This window comes from Trachypithecus francoisi, unplaced genomic scaffold (assembly GCF_009764315.1).
Source record: "Trachypithecus francoisi isolate TF-2019V2 unplaced genomic scaffold, Tfra_2.0 Lachesis_group1, whole genome shotgun sequence".
Lineage (NCBI taxonomy): Eukaryota > Metazoa > Chordata > Mammalia > Primates > Cercopithecidae > Trachypithecus > Trachypithecus francoisi.
In genome coordinates, this window is record NW_022681454.1 from 160,356,359 (window position 1) to 160,379,319 (window position 22,961).

Sequence of the window (22,961 nt, forward strand, 5' to 3'; positions counted from 1 at the left end):
ATATAAATTTTGAATAGTTAACACACAGACCAATAATAAATGCAAGCAAACAAAGCACAGAAATAATTAAATGAACAAAAATCTTTCTCTAGAGAGTTGATTGACATTTTTAGTATAATTCATTTAATAGTTTTATATGTATATATTGATCTATCTCAATCTAAGTTATTTTTTATTTACATGGAAAGAACAAAAACATTGAGAAACAGTATAATACAAGCAAAATAATTGTTATTAATATTTTATAAACATTCCCAAGCTAGGTAAAATGCAATAGGAAAACATTCTCTGTCCAAGCATGTATATGTGCCAGCATGCACATGTATACCAGAGGCAGTTATTGCAACCTAGCTGAGTCACGTACTTGATATTGGCTATTACCTAGATTCTGAGAGATTGACTGGGAGATTACATAATTAGTGAAAGAGTATAGGTTTCAAGCCCACTGTGGTGGCTCAAGCCATTAATCCCAGCACTTTGTGAGGCAAGGTAGGAGGTTCACCCCTTGTCTCTATAAAAAATAAGAAACTAAGCCAGTTGTGGTGGTATGCACCTACAGTCACAGCTACTACTAAGAAGGTTGAGGCAGGAAAATCACTTGAGCCCAAGAGTTTGGAGCTGCAGTGAGCTATAATTGTACCACTGCACTCTAGCCTAGGTCACAAAGTGAGGCCTTATCTCAAAAAAAGTATATAAATACATAAAAGTTACATTTCTTAGACCCAAAAAACCTGGGGTTAAATCCTAGCTCTACCATTTACTGTGTGACTTTGGGTTTTCCCTCTCAACCATTTCAACTATAAAGTGAAGTAAACAATAACTACTTTGCAGAATTGTAAGGATTACATGAAATAAGGCAAATACTTATGTTTAATTGCTGAATCCTATGGTATCAGTACTATTAAAAGATTACAAATTCCAGGTCCAGACCACAGTGTGCTTATTAATATTGAAAATGCTTTTGCTTGTCTTGCCTTCTCATCCTCCCACACTCACCAATCTTTGTAATCCCTTGGAAAGCACCAGAGTCCCCACAAGACATGTCATCTTTTGTAAGAATTGTCAAACAATGTCTCTTCTCTTCAAAAATATTTCAAAAAATTCTGAAATGCAGAAGCTATCAAATATAAATATTTACAATAAAAAATTCAACATTTCCTGATTATTTATGTTATTGTAGTAAATGAGGTGATTTAATTCTAGAATGTAGACACATAAACAGTAGAGTTCCCAATCTTATGAACTAGCAGGCCTATATTATCAATTGTACTTGCTTAGTTCAATAGCATAGCTGAGATGAACATAAATCAGAGTAAAATCATTCACATGAAAGCAAAATCTGGGTAAATGTACATTTCAAAACCTATTCTGAATTACTGAATTGTCCTCACTCATGAAAGTTTAATATTTTTAAAGTACTGTAATACCGTCAGATTTGGTGAGGGGAAGGAGTCAACAGCAAGTAATGAAAAGAAAAGCACCATTCTGGTCCACACAAGATTCAATACACACTACTAGGCCTCGGTTATTCAAGGACAGGTAAGACAAAATTCCTCTCTTCAAACTGTCATTTAAAAAATTAATTTAGTTTCCACTTTCAGTAATTGTTGAATATGGTCTTATAGAACGAACACAGATGCAGATAAATAATTAAATTTCAGACTTTTTTTTTCTAAAGCAGGAAGGGTATGAAGAGTTAATAGAATAGGCAGATTCTTGTTGTAGTCTGCGTGTTGAGGAAGGAAGTTATGTGTAGTGAATTTCCAATTTTTGCTGTTTTTTAACTTGGGGGTAGGCAGAGTTTTCATGGTGCAAGGTAGCAATAACACTGGAAAAAACAAACAAACAAACAAACAAAAAAAAACAACGCAGACTTTTTAGCCTGGAGAATCAGAAAGTTGTGTATAGCCGCTGAGGAAAGAGGATGAAATCCAAGAAGAAAATGAGATACATTATCACCAAATACCACCTATCCAAAACTCGGATGATCTATCAGCCACATATGTATTTCACAGGCTTCAATCACCTCTGCTAAAGATTAGAACACTGAATGGAGATTGAAGCTGGCACCCAAGAAAGTGAGTTTCCATTTTGAGACCAGCAAAGTTAATCATCTGTTAAATCAATCAAGCAACACTCTTTGGGGAAACTAATGCAATGCAGCATCACACAACTCCATATTCATAAGGTCCAGAACACCATCTTGAATTTTGAGACATGTTAAAAACATGTTAAAAACAGAAATATGGAACTCATTCTCAAAAAAAGTAAAAATAATCAATTAAGAATACATTTGAGATGATCCAGTTGTTGGGATTAGCAGATATTATTTTAAAGCAACTAAAACTGTTAAATTCAATAAGGTAAAAGAAAACATGCTCATAATAATTGCAACAATAGAGACTAAAAGTAGAGAAATAGAAATTATAAGAATGAACTAAATGAGACTGTAAGAATGACAGTAACAGAAAAAAACCTTGTAAATTAAACTAAATTGACAAAGGAAAAGGTAAGTAAACATGAATATAGATCAGTCAAAATTATCTAATTTGAAAAAAAAAAAGAAAAAGATTGAGGAAAAAAAACTAAATAGAACCTCAGGGAACTGTTAGGTAATATCAAGTGCTATTATGACATAGACAATTGAAGTTCCAGAAGAGAGAAGAAAGATAATCGTGTAAGAAAATATTTGAAGAAATAATGGCAGAAAATTTGCTTAAATGCTTACATTTACAAATTAAAGATATGCAGGATTTTTCAAGCAGAATGACACAAAGGTCATTCCTAATCATAGTCAAATTTTCAAGAGCTAAAGATTAAGGCCAATTTTGAAAGCAGCAGGAAGAATATGCCACATAGAGGTAAACAGTAATTCAATTTGTCTGGCACCTCGTCAGAAATTTTAGAGACCAAAAATGAGTTGAATAACATCATTAAGTCAAGAAAAAAAAAATAATTGAAAACTTTCAACCCGATAGTCTCCATTCATGAAAATATCATTTAGGATTAAAGGCTAGGACTCACTGGTTTCACCTAGAATGTGAGAAGTTGAAAAGAATATTGCTCACAAATAAACAATAAGAAAAGTCTGAGTAATTAGCAAAACCACAATTTTCTTGAATCCATAAGTGAGTTTATGTGCCAGAGCAATGAAGTAACCCAGAATCTAAAAAGAGACATGTGCCTCCAAGAAAGGATGGAATGTGAACACTGGCTTACTTGAGACAGATACCAAATGCCATGTAAGCTAATAAGAACAATTCCATTTATATTTTCAGTGAATTGCTAAAGGCTGAGTGTAGGCTAACATGACAGTAAATAACCTCTGGAAACCACAAAAAGAGGAGGAATTCATAAACATTGACAGAATGACTCCAGGATCTCAGTGTGTGCTGTCAAAGAAGACTTAGGGCAAGATAAGAGACCCAAGAAACCACCTGAGAAGCAGAAGCTGCTGTGGGAAAGGTATGAACTCCCATCCGTATCCATCTTCCCTACATACCTTATGGAAGAAAACCTTAAATTCCTGGGGGTGAGCCCAATATCCTGTCACTCTCTAGATATAGGTGAGAATCCCTTGCATCAAAGGAAAAGAGTTAAAAACACAGCTGTACCTGGGAAAGGATCAGGAGAATATCCTGAGTACAGACCATCAAAGAACCTCTTCCACTAGGGTGGCAATAGGATTTCTGAGAAAGTCCCACCTTTGAGATGCAGATACACAGTATCTTCCTAAAGCTGTAGCTTAACAGAAATATGAAGGATGTTCCCACTACCAGGGTATCAAATGTTGCTTAAGAAGGGCCAACCTTCTATCAGTGGTGGAGGGGCCAATCAAGAAGGGGGACCTTCTCTGAGGCTCAGTTGCAAAGGAGAAATCATTAAGAAACAAGTGAAGAAAAAGACTGTGGCAAGCCAGTCTCATGCTAAGCACAAGGCAATGCTATAGTTACTTGAAGCCTGGGATACTCTGAGGATAACAAGAATAAAATAAAAGCCAAAACTTAGTTTAATTATCAGAATAGATTGGCTCAAGTGCTGTATAAAAGCTATGCAAAAGAGGAGGCATCACTATTTCTAGGCACAAATGTTATTTACATCCATCCCTACTGCTCTACATAATATATCCAGTTTTAACCAAAAAGATAGGGACATGTATTAAAGGAAGAAGAAAATAAACCAACAATGAACACTGCCAAGAGACACAGCATTTGACAGAACCAGATTAGAAATAACAGATGTACACATAATCAGAGAAATGATTTAAAATTACAACGATTAATAGGTTAAAGGCTGTAGTATAAGTGGTGAACACTTGCATTAAAACTGCAGATGGAAACTATAGGAGAGAAACAAATAGAATTGTTTGGGAGAAGGAGGCAGAGGAAGACAAGGAGAAAGAGAAGAAAAGAAAACAGAGGAGAAGGAGGAAGAGAGGAGGAGACAAAGGAGGAAGAAGAAGAAGGTGAAAAGGCGTAGGAGGACAACAGAACATAATAGAGCTGTGGTTATTATCAAACAATCTAAGAGAGAAGTAATTAACACATCAGAAGAAGAAAGAGAGAAAAATGGGTTGAAGAATATTTCAATGATTAATTTAGAATTCTCCAAAATTAATGAAATACATCAAACCACAGAGATAAGGATCTTAGAGAACATCAAACAGAATAAACACCAACCAGTCAAATAAACAGACATACAAACAAAATCTAGATGCACCATAGTCAAACTGTTTAAAGAGTGATGAGGAGAAGCATCTCTAGAATAGATACATATTTCACTAGAGTAGTAAAGAAAATAGCAGATTTGTCAGCTGAAACCCACAAGCCAGAAACAGTGGTGTGACAGGGGTAACGTGCTGAAACAAAACAAAACAAAACACAAAGCTCTCAACCCAATATACTTTACCCAGTGAAACTATATTTTAAAAAAAGAAAGATGAATATATGTTTTAAGTTATATGGATATATAATATCTTTACACATTTATGGGTATATGTGATATTTGGATACAAATATAAAATGAATAATGACCAAATCAGGGTAACTGGAGTATCCTCCATCTTAAAGATTTATCACTTCTTTGTTTTGGGAGCATTCCAAGTCCTCTTCTCTAGTTATTTTGAAACATACAATAAATTACAGTTTACTATAGTTCTTCCACTGTGCTATCAAACATGAAATCTTACTACTTTTTATTTGTGTTTTTGTATGCATTAACCAATATACATCACATAATAAGGAGTTCAATAAGAAGATATAGTAACCCTAATTGTATAATGTATCTTAAAAGAGTCTTCAGAATACCTGAGAAAAAATCTAATAGAACTGAACAAGAAATAGACATTTATAGCTGAAAACGTCAACGCTGTTCTAAAAGTACTCACTAAAGTAAGTAGATAGAAAAACATTAAGGGTATAGATCTGAAAATAATTGTCAACAAACTTGGATAATTTCTATTGGCAGAATAGTCCAACAAATAATAACAGGATACATGCTCCTTTTAGGTACAGATGGAACATATGGTGGGCCATAAAATAGACCTCAACAAATTTAAAGAACTAAAATCATTCAAAGTCTGATACCACAACTAACCAGAATTACAGTAGAAATCAATAACATAAAGAAATATGAAAAAATAAGTAGCATTTACAAAGAAAATGCAAACGTAAGAATAAACAAAAATTAACTGCAAATATATTATTTTTAATTCAATAAGGGTACATAATTTATTGCCAGAATCCTAGCACACATTAATAAATTGTAAATAGGTTTAAAGATTTAAGTGCAAAAAAATATACATTAGGAGAATATACACGTCAGTATTTTTGTAAGAAAGACTTTCTTAAAGAACAAGAACTTTCTAAAGTCAAAATAGAAAGGATGTAGTGAGAAAATATTTGCAACACAATGAAGTGTTAAAAGGTTAAAATAGGGCCGGGCGCGATGGCTCAAGCCTGTAATCCCAGCACTTTGGGAGGCCGAGACGGGCGGATCACGAGGTCAGGAGATAGAGACCATCCTGGCTAACACGGTGAAACCCCGTCTCTACTAAAAAACACAAAAAACTAGCCAGGCGAGGTGGCGGGCGCCTGTAGTCCCAGCTACTGGGGAGGCTGAGGCAGGAGAATGGCAGTAAACCCGGGAGGCGGAGCTTGCAGTGAGCTGAGATCCGGCCACTGCACTCCAGCCTGGGCCACAGAGTGAGACTCCATCTCAAAAAAAAAAAAAAAAAAAAGGTTAAAATAAAGTTATAATAAGTGAGCTGGCACATACTGTGCATAGTATGATCTTCTATTTGTTTTAAATAGGTCTGTTTATGTAAATAAATATCTTTGTATGAAAATGAAGTACATTTGGTGGGGCATGGTGGCTCCCTTCTGTAATCCCAGAACTTTGAGAGGCTGATGTGAGTGCATCACTTGAGGTCAGGACTTCAAGACCAGACTGGCCAACATGGCAAAACCCTGTCTCTACTAAAAACACAAAATTTAGCCAGGCATGGTGGAACATGCCTGTAATCCCAGCTACTCGGGAGGCTGAGGCAGGAGAATAGCTTGAACCTAGGAGATGGTGGTTGCAGTGAGCTGAGACCGTGCCACTGCATTTCAGCATGGGCAACAGAACAAGACTCTGTCTCAAAAAAAAAAAAAAAAGCAGTATTGGAAAATCATATAAATCAGGCTGACAACAGTTTTCTACCACATGAAAAAGGCAATGAATGGAGTTGGTGAAAAGATACTCTCTTAATTATATCTCCACGTGTTATTTTTCAAAATAAGCATGCATTACTTATGCAACCAAAATGCAAAATATAAAAATAAAGAAAATGGAAAATATACAATGTTACATGAATTCTTCCTTGCTGTGATATGTTGAAAATGAGTTAACACTCATTAATGTCTCGAAGGAATCATCATAAAATTAATGGCTTTTTTATTGGCTAGCATATGGTTCAAGAACTGCAGTGGTATATAGAGTCATTTGTTTTCACATTAAACAACCCCAAATAATGTTTTTTAGTTATTTTACTTGTTTTTATGTATACTTTTTCTGTTGGTTTTAACTATCGTTTCTTGATGCTTTCAAGACACTTATTTTGCAAAAATTCAAGGATTTATGTATTACTCAACTGGCATTGGAGTAAAGTTTAACAGGAATAATGTTTACAATTGACTATAATTGACTAAATATATGTGGTAACATACAATTTTGTGTTTTATTTTATTTTTCTGTAGATGTCTTTTCTTAACCTCTTCATTGTCTTTTTTTGCGAGGGTTGTTGTTTCATTTTGAATAGGTTCTGATAGTTCAGATGACTGGTGAAAATTGCTTGAACACTCTACATGGCTTTATTTTGAAATTAAATATTTACATTTTTGAAAACAGAATGTAATAAAGTTGACAACATTTCATTCACCCAGTGAGAAACATTAAAAAAATAGCCAATGCTGATAGCAATTTGCCATTCTTTGGAATAATATAGTTCCTAAAGAATAAAGAATAACCAAAAGTTTGGTTCCTAGTAGATCCAATGCAGTAATTTCTCAGGACATGATAATGTAACAAAATAATTTCACTGCAGTACATCAGTCACTTAGTACTTTTATTTTATAACAATACTTTTAAGCTGCATGGGATTACATTAATTTAGCTATATATGAAATATATAATTTCAGCAAAATTAAAATTTACAAATCTTAATGTAATACTTTAGTAATACTTAAGTATATAATTAAATTTTATCATAGGGAGTTAGAATCTACAGAATAAAAGAGAAGAAAGTGCCAGATGTCTCAGCAATTAGAACCAAAATAAGCAATGATCTGGATCTCTCATTTTATTACTTGAAATAAGAAAATTTATCTAATTTTCTCAAATATTTCGTTTTCAAAAGATGAAGTCTCCTGCTATACCTAGAAGACTCCTAATTGCATTAAAATGTGGCACTGTTTTAAACCATCTGATTCCAAATTCAATCTTTCTCTTAATGTGAAGACATCATGACATAAAGTGAGCAATATCTGGGTAAGAAATTAGAATGTATGCATTTACCCTAGAGGTTTAAATAATTCTATAATTTTCTCTTGCCGAGGAGAACATTTGGCATGTAGGAAAGCAGAAATAAGACATTCTCTTAATCTGAGTCAGACTCTGCTAATCTGGGGATTTTTCATATGATGCCAATGTCCTGATGCTCTCCAAATTGTTAAAGGGGAAATTAGTACAGTGTCACTTTCAACAACTATATATTCTCGATTGCAGCCATATTTTTAAAAGCCTGGGTATAGTATTTCTGCTATGCAATTTTTGGAGATTTAAATAATAAAACAAAATTGAGGTATATTGATAATAATGGATACAACATATTCTTATTGAATAAAGCATCACCAAGCATTTTCATGCTAATAATAATAGGATGAGAGGCTAAATAGCTCCATTTCCTTCAACTTATTATCATAAAACACATTTTAAGACTTTTACCATCTTAGTTACTTTTCTATGATCATTGTTTTGTTTTTCAGTGATAGCTCTAAAATAAATCCATCAAAATATATTCAAGAAGCCTGAGTTTATAAAATAAAAATTAGGTGTCGGTTGTTAAAAAATAATGACAGACTGTATAAACTTCATTTTTTTAAAGCTATGACATTTTTGACAATTTTATCAACTCAAATCATTTAGCTATGAAATATTTACACTGTCCAAGATTCAAGTAAAATATAATTCTTGAGTAATGACTGTGGAATTCTGCATGCAAATACTGTAATACAATTTGGTTGATTAAAATCTCAGGTTACTATCATAATAGGTTTAAGAGTTAAGTATAATTACTAAAATAGCTACTAAAAAAGACTACATTTCATTATACTTTAAATGTTAACTAATGCAAAATATATAGCAATGTTGATTTGATAGTATGTGAGGCTAGAAAATCCCCCTTTCTTTATAAAACTATATTCCAATTTCAAGGTTCATTGACTTTTGAAAAAGCAAAATATCTTTCCATTTAAATTTCATTAAGCTTTTACCCTATTAATCCAATTCTACTATCTTCAGAATCTTGCCCTTTTGGAACCTATGTTATGTAGCAAATATAAGCAAGCAGCAATAGGCTAATTTATCACTCTTCTGAAGTCAGGGCATTGTCTAGGTAACAATTTGTGATTAGACTTCTTAGTTTATTCATTAAACAAATTGTTATTGAATCCCTACCATATGCCAAGGCCTTTTATAGTGCCTGCAGGTTCTACAGTGGAAAACTATTGACCTTAGAGTGCTTATATTTTATTTGGAAGAGAGAAAAAATAAGCTAGTAAACATTTGTATATCAGGTAGCAATATTTGCTAGAAAGAATAATAAAGCAGTGTAAAGAGGAAGTGAATGTTCTGGGGTGCCGTTGCTATTTTAGATGGGGTGGAAGGGAAGGCACCTAGTGAGGAATGTTTGGACAACAAGCTGGATGAAGAGAGGGAGCGAGCCATACAGATACCTGGGGGAAGAGTGTTCTAGGACAAGTAAAAGGCAAATATGAAGGATGTGCCTTTACTATGAGGAATTATACTAATCAAACATTCTACAATACTTTCTGGAAGTCACAGAGAAGTCAGCAGTCAATGATTAGTCCTAAGAGTAATCTGTACTCACAGTTTTTAGCAATCTGGCTTATGATTAGGAAACAAATGAAGTTAGAGAGCGTGCTACCCATTCTGCACTCAGCCTACGGATCATTAGCTACCATGCAGTTAGGATATAAATTCTAAGAATGAGATTATTATCCTGGATCATGAGATTAGGATAAACGAGAAAAATATCATGGCTTAATTTGTATCCTTACCCGTTATAACACAACTGGGAAATTAAACATAAATAAAAGGTATGTGTTACTCAGTGAAAGAAAATAGGTTAAAGTCTAAAGACTAACTTAAATATAACAAGTAGTCAATTCTTAGATGACTTATATCAGGTTGACCTCTAAAAACTATTGTTTTGTAGTTCCAAAACTGGTAATTTCATGAGGTTCAACTTAATATTTGCATTCATGCTCAACAATGTTTGGCAAAGCATTGGCCCTTGTTTTGGCCACTATTTCCAGCCAACTTTTCCGGATTGTACCTATGGCCTTTATTGATCTCTATTTGGGGTTGGAAAAGATCACATATCTAAGACTTTGCAGTCCAGCCTAGACAACAGAGTGAGACTCCATCTCAAAGAAAAAAAAAAAAAAGAAAGAAAAAGAAACCATGAATTTGTTTTTAACCAAATTAAATCACGTAGATGACAAGCATTATTTCAACAGTAATTATGTTTTTTAATAAAGCCAACTTAAAAAATCTCCAAGAATTTTTGGTAGTTTAAAATGTTATATGTACATTAGATTAAATTAGTTAATAGATATTCCTTAATCAATATCTAACCTAATATCTAGATCATTTTTAAAAAGATAAAACACAAAAGCATGCTTTGTAATTTATATACTTTTTAACTCTTATTTTTATAGTTTAGAGAAGCTGTATATACTTGGATCTGTTAATACACATGTCATTCTTGCCACATTAAAATGATATTCTATAAAGAAGTGTATGGATATTAAAAAAGTATAAAATTTATATTCATAATTTCTGCTTATTTACTACAAAATGGTGACAAACCTTACAATTATCCACCTCATAATTACAGCTATAAAGTGAAATTTTAATTAAAAATTATAAATGATTTTCTTAGGAAAAATCATGATATAAGGCAACTTTGTCAACAAGATATACAAGACATTATTTTTTAAAAAATATAGTGCTATCTTAATAGAAAATGACTAATCTTCCTAAAAATGTGAAAAATGTGTAAACAAATGAATAAAATGTAAAAAGTATAAAAGATTCATGAAACACATTATTTTTTCATGGTCAATGCTAGCTATTTTTTAAGGTTTCTTATACGATTTTTAACAATAGCATCAAATTTTATTTTGATGCAAAACTAAAATTTGATTTTTCTCTCTTTATTAAAATGACAAAATGTTACTGGATTTTTTGTTTGCTATAAATAAGAGATTGTAAAATATATTTTTATTTGGCTTCACTATAAAATGCCTGAAGACAAACATTCTATACCTTATCAGAATATTTTTCTCTGCCTTATGTTGACTTAACCACATTCTTAATTATTAAAAATACAAAAAGTAGCCGGGTGTGGTGGCTCATGCCTGTAATCCCAGAACTTTGGGAGGCCGAGGCAGGCGGATCACCTGAGGTCAGGAGTTCAAAACCAGCCCAACCAACATGGAGAAACCTTGTCTCTACTAAAAATACAAAATTACCTGGGCGTGGTGACACATGCCTGTAATCCCAGCTACTCAGGAGGCTAAGGCAGGAGAATCGCCTCAACACTGGCGGTGGAGGTTACAATGAACCGAGATCAGTCCATTGCACTCTATCCTGGGCAACAAAAGCGAAATTCCATCTCAAAAAAAAACAAAAAAAAAAAAAAACAAAAAAAAAACCCAAAAACAACCTAAAACACCCCAATGTTTGCTCACTGTCATATTAAAAAATCAAAACCAAACTATGGGTTTTCACAAGAGAGACACTTAAATGAATATAATAAAGAAAAGTTGATAGAAATTTTTAGCAAAGATACTAAACTAATGTGATAAAATGGAATGTAGGAGTGATAACATTAATATCAGATAAGTTGAAAACTGTGCTTTTTAGTCTCCCCCCATTTTTTAATGTTCAAATTCACTACTAATAAAGAAAATGCAAATTTAATTAACAATGAAATATAGTAGCATATTCATCAGAATGGAAAAGTTAAAATGAATGGCAATTTGTTTTGCTATTAGGCATGCAGGCAAAAGTTAACTCTCATGTCTTGCTGGTAAAAATGCAAAATGCCCTAAGCTTTTTACAAAGCAGTCTGGCAATATCTATTATCTTATGTAATTTAAAATGCATGCACATTTTGACTCATTGCTTCCAGTGCTCATGATCTTTCTCATAGAAATAAAAGCATACAAATTGACTACAGTAATAACTGTCATGATGAAAATAATGAATATTATCAATAATCATTCCTAGGGCACTAATTGAGTGCCTCAACTATGGTATGGGTACACAATGTAGCATACTGAGTGCTTCTTTGCTTCATTCATTCATTAACTCCTTTCAGTTTTATTTAGTGAATACTATATGTCAAACTCTGTCCTAGGTTCTGGAAATACAGTGGCGAATAAAGACCTCTTACTGCTTTGAGTTTAAGTAGTCTGGTTGGGTGAGAGAGAGAGAATTAAATAAACATTAGATTATCACTATATTAGAACTGATAAATGCTCAGAAGGGAAAATAAAAATAGAAAGGAGATGGGAGTCTGATATTGGAGGATTGATTCACAAATTAAATAAGATAGAGCCAAAGAAGGATTCACACAGAGGGTGCACAGATCTGAGGACCTGAAGAAGCCAGCCATTTCTTGTCTATGGATTTGTCATATCTATTCTAATGGATAATTTCCCGTTGGAAATTTTTTTCTAGCTGGCCTCTGACTCCTTCGAGCAGTATACATAAATAATCCTTTGGCCCACTTTTTCTTGTCCTGTCCAAAGATATTCAACTCTAAAGAAGTTTCTTATAATTAATCTACTACCTTTAGAGAGTCTCATGGAATTTATTGACAGAAAAAGCTAGAAAGGAAAATATTTGTGAATGTGTACCATTACCCAGGCACCTTGCTGAGTGTTGCAAATGTTCTCCATTATCTATCTCCGTATCTGGAAGGATGCATCAGCCTGAACTCAAGCTTAGCTTAAAGGAGAAATTTTAGAGCAAGCAATAAAAATGTTCAACTATGAATATTGGGAGTGGATATGAATTTTAAAAACAGTTGTGAACATGAATCTTTAAAAAATCAATATGTAAAGGTGTGGAAGAAACCTTCTCCCCACTCCAATGGGGAGGCAATAAATACAGAGTCAAATATACTGAATTATTATTTCTATTAGGCAAGTTCAAGCTAAAAGGCATCAAAATATTTACATTTGCCAAAAAATTAACCAATAAATCCAGAGATAAGTTTGAGGAATTCTCCTACAGGAAATGAAAAATACTACAATTTCTTCGTGAAATTCATAAAAGAAAATATATGGATAGTCATTACACATTCAAAGACAATTACTAATCTAAAAGTAATGGCTTAATTGTACTTCTGCATTAAATTATTTCACTATGTAAATTAGATTCATAACTACAATTGGTTGAAATTGTAGAAAATTTCTTAATGTGAAAAAAAATAAAGCATTTTAGGAATCTAAAAAGGATTGTGTTATCCTACTACATCATTTTGTTAGAAACTGCACTTTGAGGGTAGCAGGTGAGAATGGATGGGTCACATCACGACAGGTGATGAATGTCACACATGTGGCTCTTCTTTGCCAGCCAAGAGATGTGGCTTGTAATTGTTACTCCTTCCCCTTTTCTTGTGTTTTGGAGCACATGCTTCAATCTTTGAAAGATTCAACCCGTGTTTCGATATCCTTTTATATGCATTAAATAATAAACAAATTTTTATACAAATGAAAATAATATAAAATGAAAAGTTTACAAAATTATTCATAACAAATACCCTATTTCAATTTGTATTTCTTATTTCCAAGGAATTAAAAAAAAAACTTTTAGAGAATTATACTGATAATTAAAAAAATTTGTAAGAGGTATATGCTCTTTTATTCCTTCTGCATTTTACTTATTTAATTTGCAGATATCCTCTCTTGTCTACTGATCCATTTCACACAGGGTCAAAATAGAGACATCAGCAAACCAATCTTGGACAGGCTACCACATGGGGGAGTTCTGTTGTATTCTTTTAAAATCTAAGCACTCCAAATTTTTTACCTTTATTTTCTGTGTTGTTCTATTCTTTACCACCTTAATAAAACACTGAAGAATATTCTCATTCTTTCTGCTCTACTGAAAGCTAAACACCCTCTGAGGAGACATTCCCTTTTCCTCCAATCAGAGTTGTCCCAAATGCCTTATTTCCCTGCAAAATAATGCAGGTGTGCTTGGAAGTAATCATGTTCTGATTTTTATTCAGTATATATGCAGTGAATAAATACTGAAATATGTGTTTTGTTCTCCGTGGTTCGTTGGAAATAAAACTTCATATCAGATACAGTAGCAATTATCAAATTTAGAAATCTTACTGCTTCTCTCAGTCCTCAGCAATGTTTTTGTCTTCTTGTTTTGACTTCCACTTTCGTGAAGGGCCTTGAACCAGTCCCGCAATCTGTTTGCCACTTCCCTGAACTCCAGGTCACTGCATGCTAAAAACAGAGAAACAACACAAGTCTTGAATAATACCTTAGTATAACGTTAGTGCTTTTTCTCTCATTATTCCCATACATTGAAAGGTAACGACGACTAAAAGAAAAAGGTGTGACTCTGTTTCAGCTTTTTTAAAGTTAAATACATGCTTTAAAATAAGATGTAATATGACAAAAACATTTTATTTAATAAAGAAGTATTATTAGTGGAATTCTATTTGCACTCTTCATTAGAATATGACACTTGGAGGATTTGTATTGATAACACCACAAAAGTTGAGCCATAATATTTATGTCATAAATACTTTTTTATGCTGGGGTGATAGGTTATCAGAGAAACTACAGGGTTGAAAATCCAAAATGATTATTATACATTTATTGTTGGCCATACCTATTGTAAGATGTCACAATTTATAATACTTTATTCATATACTCAGTATGTGTAGGAATACACTGTTATAAATATATACTGTTCCGGCCGGGAGCGGTGGCTCAAGCCTGTAATCCCAGCACTTTGGGAGGCCGAGATGGGCGGATCACAAGGTCAGGAGATGGAGACCATCCTGGCTAACACGGTGAAACCCCGTCTCTACTACAAAATACAAAAAACTAGCCGGGCGAGGTGGCGGGCGCCTGTAGTCCCAGCTACTCGGGAGGCTGAGGCAGGAGAATGGAGTGAACCCGGGAGGCGGAGCTTGCAGTGAGCTGAGATCCGGCCACTGCACTCCAGCCTGGGTGACAGAGCGAGACTCCGTCTCAAAAAAAATAAAAATAAAAATAAGTAAATAAATAAATAAATAAATAAATACTGTTCCTATTTGATTTAATGCTATATATTTGTTAATCACAGAAAATAAACAACTGTATAACTTGTGATTAGGAAAAAACTATAAAATATTTAAGAAAGTACTATAAAGTTTCTATTGTAAAAAGATTGTACTGGAAAACCTTGACATTTGGAACTAAAATAACTTCCTCTTTATTTTTTAAAGATATCATTATTAGCAGCATACATTATGTGTGTGTGACTAGAATTAAAATATAGTATTCAAATTTAGTAATTTACTGCAAAAATACTTTGAAAATATATTTTAAAAGCCACTAATTTACATTGTTTAGAGGGCATTGTTATTGCAGACCAATCTTCTCTGCATGCTGTAAATGTGCAATTTCCTCAACTAACAAGTAATTCATGCTAATACTCATTTGTCCATTTGGTTAAAACACTATGCAATTATAGTATGTTTTATTACATTTAATATATACCATATACATTATATGTATCATAAATAACATAATGTAATGTAATTGAATGTAATACCATCTCAGACCATTTCCTAGTTCTAAAGTAGGTGTATCCAATCTTTTGGCTTCCCTGGGCCACATTGGAAGAATTGTCTTAGGCAACAAATAAAATACACTAACAATAATGATAGCTGATGAGCTAAAAAAAATTGCAAAAACATCTCATAATGTTTTAAGAAAGTTTACAAATTTGTGTTGAGTCGCCTTCAAAGCTATCCTGGGCCACATGTGGCCTATGGGCCATGAGTTGGACACACTCGCTCTAAAGGAAATCAGCTCCTAAATTAAAAGGAATCCCCCAGTACCTGGTATGGTGGGATGACCAAATTAGCCAATCATTGTGACATTTTAGAACACTGGAGACAAAATGATGATCTTATAAACTTCCATGGGGGAGGGTAACTAAAATTGTTACAAACAAAGAATAAGGAATCAGAAATGCCTTTCAATATTTAAATAACATTGAAAGGCAGCATAGTGACATAAAAATTATTTCATCTTTCTAAGAGAAATCAGGTGGGAAAGTAAAGTAAAGAAATTTTTTACATATACAGGGTCTGCAAAACTAAAAATCCATACAATCTTTGCCCAGGATGCTACTACAATATGTGATACACCAGAGAGAAAATCAGCAACAGGATGTCTGAGTCACAGGAACTAATGGAAGAGAGAGGTGAAGGACATTCTAGGAAGCTGGTGAAGGGTAATTACGGAGTGTGTGCTGTGTGCCCGGTCAGAGCAAGATGGCAGTTAAGATTGAGATTTCTTGGCCAGGGACAGAGCAATGTAGAGAATTCATTGCCATCCTTTCATCCAGGGAAAACAATAAGTTATAGTGAAAATCAAAGAAACTATCACTTTTACTGATAAGGTCCACCACGACTGAGGCTGAGGTGACAAGGCAAAAAAATAGCGTACTCTTGATACGAATGCTTACACTCTAGCCTGGAGTCTCTGTTTAAGCCATCTTGACATGGGTCTTCTGCTCCCCTTAAAGGGATAGGCACAAGAAAACAAAAACCTACTTGAAAAAGAGGAATTCTACGTATTCATACATGCCTGTGTAAGTATCACATATCTCTAGAAGGATTTATGTAAAGACATAACTCCCAAGGGAACTGGATTAAGGGAAGAAAGTGGTGTGAAAGAATTTTATTTTTACCATTCATCTGTTTCTCTTTTTGAATTACGTACTATATAGCTGTATTAATATTCAAAAGTCAACAAAATTTTAAAATTAAAAAAATTACAAATGCATCTAACCCTTGACCAGTAATTCTTTCTCTCCTCTCCTCCCCTCTCCTCTCCTCCTCCTCTCCTCTCCTCTCCTCTCTTCTCCTCTCTCCTCTCCTTTCCTTTCCGTTCCTTTTGACAGAGTTTCACTCTTGTCACCCAGGCTGGGATGCAGTAGTGCAATCTCGGTTCACTGCAACTTCCACCTTTCAGGTTCAAGCTATTCTCCTGCCTCAGCCTCCCGAGTAACTAGAATTACAAGCCCCCGCCACCATGCCCAGCAAATTTTTGTATTTTTAGTAGAGACAGGGTTTTGCCATGTTGGCCAGGCTTGTCTCCAACTCCTGACCTCAGGTGATTCACCTGCCTCCGCCTCCCAAAGTGCTAGGATTACAGCCGTGAGCCACCATGCCCAGCCCCTATTTCTTAAAAATGTATCATGCAGGTATACTACATGTATACAAACACAGTCATTTAAATTGTGCTATGTGGTGTATTCAACACTTTTTTAATAGCAAGTTTGTTAACAGCATAACACTCCATCATGTACACTATGGAGGTGAGATCTGAGAGAAAACAATGAACATTTATTGATCATATTCATTAACTCAAACATTGAGGTATTAGCTTCTTTTATAACACCATCAGCTAGTGAATTCATGTTACCTTGCCCAAATCATAGGTATTTGGTAGCACATCTAGTATTCCTAATTTAAAACAATTTCTATTATTTCAAATTAACATCTTTTCCTACCAAAAAACAGTATACCAGTATTATATCTACACAGGAATACTGTATAGTCACATTCCGGATTCTTAGTATTTATTCTTCAGAAAGGTTCATATATAATGAGAATTATATATGATGGAGAGATTTCAGGAACATTTCAGTAACTTCCATAAGCCCAGGACATCTTAGTTTTGAGTATTATTAAAAATAATACTTTGTGTATACAACTTTTGAAAACATTTTAAATAATTTTTCAATTTAATTTTCATTTGCCAATAATTAACTGATTTACTTTAAAATTAGCAATAATTTATCTGAAACCGTTGGCCAAAACGGGGATTCTTGACAAATTAGAAAGTTTAAACCATATACTTCCTGAAATTAATTAAATTTGATAAATATAAAATTTAAAAATTAACGAAGTTGATATATTTTATAACTATAAAATGCAGTATCTATTAATTGTTATTATTTTCATGTTGTAGTTGAGAGTCAATAAATATTTTTTTCAGGTCTCTAACTTTTACATAAGTTCTTACATTTTAATAGGCACAAAACTCTCTGCCTATTACAAAAATCGCTTAAAATGTCCCCTCAGTCCCTCAGATTGTATTAACTGAATGTTTATGTTCCCTCAGATTCATATGTTAACACCTAATCCAGTGTTATGGTAATTAGAAGGCAGGTACTCTGGGAGGTGATTAGGCCCTGAGGGCAAAGGCTTCATGTTTGGGATTACTGCTCTTTTAAAATGGAATCCAGTCAGATCCCTCTCCCCTTCCACCAGGTCAGAACATAGCAAGAGGAAGGCCATCTATGAACCGGGACCCGGGCTTTGATCAGACACTGAATTTGCTGGTGCTGCCCTGATCTTGCACTTCCAGTCTCCAGAATTGCGAGAAATAAATTTCTGTTGTTTATAAGCCTGTGGCATTCTGTTATTCTTAGTAGCCTAAATTGAGTAAGATGCACTATAACATACTTAAATGTAGTTATCAAGAACATGAATTTATTAAAGAACGAATATACTCATATTTGGCAATATGAGTTGTTAATTGTTTATGATTATGTTATACAATAAGGAAGCTCAGATGTAAATACAGAGGTCCAAGCAGAGGGGATGCTCTGGGAAGTTTCAAATCAGAGGCAGAGTCCACATTTTACTGTGCATTATCTTTCAGAAAATTTTGTCAGTTTTGTTCCAATACTGTATTTAACAAGCTGTCTCCTATCTCTACTAGGCTTGATTCATAAAGTTTTTTAAAGCACTTCTAAGGTCACCATTCATTTTTGCTTAATGTTAGAAAACAATACTTTATGTCACAGATGATGAAATGAAGTAGTATAGGCATTTGTTATTTAAACAAATTTAGTAAATTTAGTTCACAAAATACCAAGCATAATTTATTATTTTTTCCCTTATGAAATTTGGTAAAGAGATTTTTCTAAGTCTGATCTATGAGGTGAAGAAGTGAAACACATAATTCCTTACTCTTCATCAGTAAAAAATATTTGCTACCACCACCTTCCAGCAATGTAATGTTTAGGAATTTTGACGGTCTTCCTGATGGGATTGGTTTGTATGTGAGTGTAGTACAGTTAAAATCTGGCAGAATACAATTACTCTAAAAGCAAAAAAGGCTTAAGTTGGTTCCAATGTGATTATTTTCTTTCAAGATATGTCCATTACACAAAGAAAAGTCCAAAGAACATGTCTCTCAGTGTCAACTCCAATCCTCCTATTACATAGGGCCACGACGTCCTAGAGACATGAAAATGACAACAGAAGACAAAATGCTCTGATGGCACAATGTTTATTTCAGATTGAAGAGGAGTAAGGAGGATTTTTATTTTTTTATTTTTTTGAGAGGGAGTCTCGCTCTGTTTCCCAGGCTGGAGTGCAGTGGTGCGATCTCTGCTCACTGCAAGCTCCGCCTCCGGGATTCACGCCATTCTCCTGCCTCAGCCTCCCGAGTAGCTGGGACTATACGTGCCCACCACCACGCCCAGCTAATATTTTGTATTTTTATAGAGATGGGGTTTCACCGTGTTAGCCAAGATGGTCTCGATCTCCTGACCTTGTGATCCGCCCACCTCGGCCTCCCAAAGTGCTGGGATTACAGGCGTGAGCCACCGCGCCCCGCCTCAGGAGGATTAAACTTGTTGGGTTCTACTCTTAATTATTCAAGTACAGATAATCATATATTCTTGAATTAGCTCTATTTTTAGACCTCACTGTGACAGAAGGCAATAAATATTTATAAACAATATATATTAATGATGTATTAATTAATAATTATAATATAATATCAATATAATATATTAAATATCATTAATTTAATATAATAAATTAATATTTATAATTTAAGTGGCACTGATTTCCACCTTTATTTCTAAGTGGTGCTTTTTAAAAACAAATCTTTGATATTTGCTTTATTTGATCTTTTTTATTCAATACACGTTCAGATAAACCTGGCTACAAATATGTAAATAAGAAGAAGAAATTACATAATCTTGAATAACTCTTTTGGCTTTTTATATATTTTTGGTGACTTTTAGTTTATGATAGCCTTCCAAGAATCTCTATTTCCTTTTCCTAGGCTCTAATCTTCCATAATCATGGTTTCTTTCTTTCATTTGAAAGGTCATTTATGAATCATCTAGTTGTTAGAAATTTTTTATGAATCATCTAGTTGTTAGAAATTTTAAACGTTACATTACATGAGTGATGGAAACATTTTACTGTTTTTTATAACAGTATTAAAAACTTATTTTTTCTGACTACACAGTAAGAGATGCCAATTTTGTAAATGCAGATTATAATGTATATTAACAATAATAAAAATAAACCAGTATATTTAACACTATAATCAATAAGTAGCTACTATAAAATATTTATTGTGTATCTCTGCTATGCATATTTTGCATAGCTTGAATAATGTTAGATAAACAATATTTACTGTTACACCTTTTCATTGTTTTAAAATGATAATTTTTAGGTCGTTAAAATATCTGAAAACAAAATACAGTCAAATGCTGCATAACCGTGTTTTGTGCAAAGGACATCATATACAATGTTGCTCCCACAAGATTACAATGGAGCTGAAACATTCCTATTATCTAATAATGTCATAGTATAACACATCACTCATGTTTGTAGTGTTGTTGCTGTAAACTAATCTACTGTGCTGCAGTGGTAAGAAAGTCCGATACATATAATTATGTACAGTATATAATACCTGATCATTATAATAAACAACTATGCTAGTGATTTATGTATTTATTATACTCTACTTTTTATCAGCACTTTAGAGTGTAATCCTACTTACTAAGCCAAAAGTTTCCATTAAGACAGTATGCTGTGTTAAGCCCACAGAAGCCTCACACATCTCGTGTTTACTGCATCCCTTGACTGTGTAACCTCAGTGGATTTACTCTCTTGTTTTGTTCATCATGGTCCCTAACAATGCAAAAGCCACTGCTAATGCTGCCAGTAAGAGGCCCCTTAGAGTGACTGTCATGGAGACTAAATGAAAAGTGATTAAGAACTATGAACGTGGAAAACCAGTGGTGGTTATTGCTCTTCAGGCAGGCATATTCCATTCCACCATAGCTATGATCAACAACAAGAACAAAATGACAGAATCTATTAGAGAATCTGCTTCTTGGAGACAACAAGACTAACAAAAATTCAAGAATGGCCTATATCAGATATAGAGAAACTTCTGATGAACTGGATTAAAGAGCAGACACAGAAACATATCCCTCTTGGCACCATGATAATTATAACCAAAGTAGAATCTGTTTGCAATATGCTAAGAAAAGACAGTACCCAACTACAATGTGAAATGTACTGTTAACTCTGGGCAGTTTAAACAATTCACGAATAATTCATTATATAATGTAAAAGTGAGTGGTGAGTATGTAAGGGCTGATGTGACAGCAGCTGAGGAATTTTTGGAACTTCCAAACATCAGATTGTGTGATTCCACAATAAGATAAGCTGGTTGTGCAGAAAAAATACTTGCGAGAGCAAATCTTCAATATGGATGAAAACTCCCTATTCTGGGAACAAATGCCTGAAAGAACTTTCATCCCTATAAACACCAACTTAATGCCAAGATGTTTTAAGGACGGGATAAGAGTCTTGTTTGGGGGCAATGTTACAGGCTACAAATTGAAACCCTTTGGGATCTGGCACAGTGAGAATGCCAGGACTTTCAAGCCTATTAGTAATAAACACACATTCCCTGTGTACTACAGGAGCAATAATTTGTGGATGACCCAGCTCCTCTTCCAAGATGCCCGTCTGAGTTGCTACACGAGCAAAATGGGGAAGTACTGTTTGAAGAACAGCATGCCTGTCAAGATTTGGTTTATTGTTGATAATGCTCCTGTACAGTCTCCTTTTATTGGTGACCTTCATGCCAATATTAAAGTGAGGGTTTTTTCTTCCTAACATCACCTTTTTCATCCAGCCAATTGATCAAGGAGTAACGGCAGCTTTGAAGTCCGACTACCTGAGGACATTTGCCCAGGCTGTTGTTACAACTGAGGAAGACATTCGGAAGACACTGATGCTACTCTGGAAGGATTATGCCATTTGTGACTCTATCCTGGACCTTGGTTGGGCATAGGGTGATGTTGCCAAGGAGTGTATAAATGGCATCAGGAAGAAGGTACTTAAAAGGTTCATCCATGATTTTAAACAATTTTCCAAGAATAGAACGTTGTAAAAACCAACAAGCCTGTAGTTGAGATGGCAAACAACTTTAATCTGCGTGTAGAAGAGGATGACATTGAGGAACTCCCAGAAGTCATTCCTGAGAAATTGACTAATGAGGACTTGTTGGAACTGAAGCAGAAACACAGAGGTAAAGAGGCAAAATAAAAGCAAACTGAGAAGAAAAAGAAGAGGAACACCCTGACAAGAAAGTTCACAGTGAAAGATTTAGCAGAAGGCTTTGCAGACCTCAACAGGTTCCTTAAAAAGTATGAAAACAGCCTGGCACGGTGGCTCATGCCTATAATCCCAGCACTTTGGGAGGCTGAGGCGGGCAGATCATGAAGTCAGGAGATTGAGACTATCCTGGCTAACACGGTGAAACCCTGTCTCTACTAAAAATACAAAAAAATTAGCTGAGCGTGGTGATGGGCGCCTCTAGTCCCAGCTACTCAGGAGGCTGAGGCAGGAGAATGGCATGAACCCGGGAGGCGGAGCTTTCAGTGAGCTGAGATCGCACCACTGCACTCCAGCCTGGGTGACAGAGCGAGATTCCATCTCAAAAAAAAAAAAAGTATGAAAACATGCCTCAACATTGAAAGGTCCTTATTAATAAAGAGGAATATTAATGGTGCATTATCTGCTTACAAGC

At 34.3% G+C, this 22,961-nt stretch overlaps 1 protein-coding gene across 2 annotated transcripts in view; it reads right to left on the bottom strand.

Moving 5' to 3' along the window:
- The window catches only part of SPOCK3 (SPARC (osteonectin), cwcv and kazal like domains proteoglycan 3), a 490,780-nt gene that overhangs the window by 26,951 nt on the left and 440,868 nt on the right, over window positions 1–22,961 (bottom strand). For both annotated transcript variants that reach the window (XM_033215626.1, XM_033215625.1), the window contains one exon: window positions 14,199–14,318. In XM_033215626.1, the coding sequence (XP_033071517.1) occupies window positions 14,199–14,318 (120 nt within the window). The remainder of the gene's footprint in view (window positions 1–14,198; window positions 14,319–22,961) is intronic.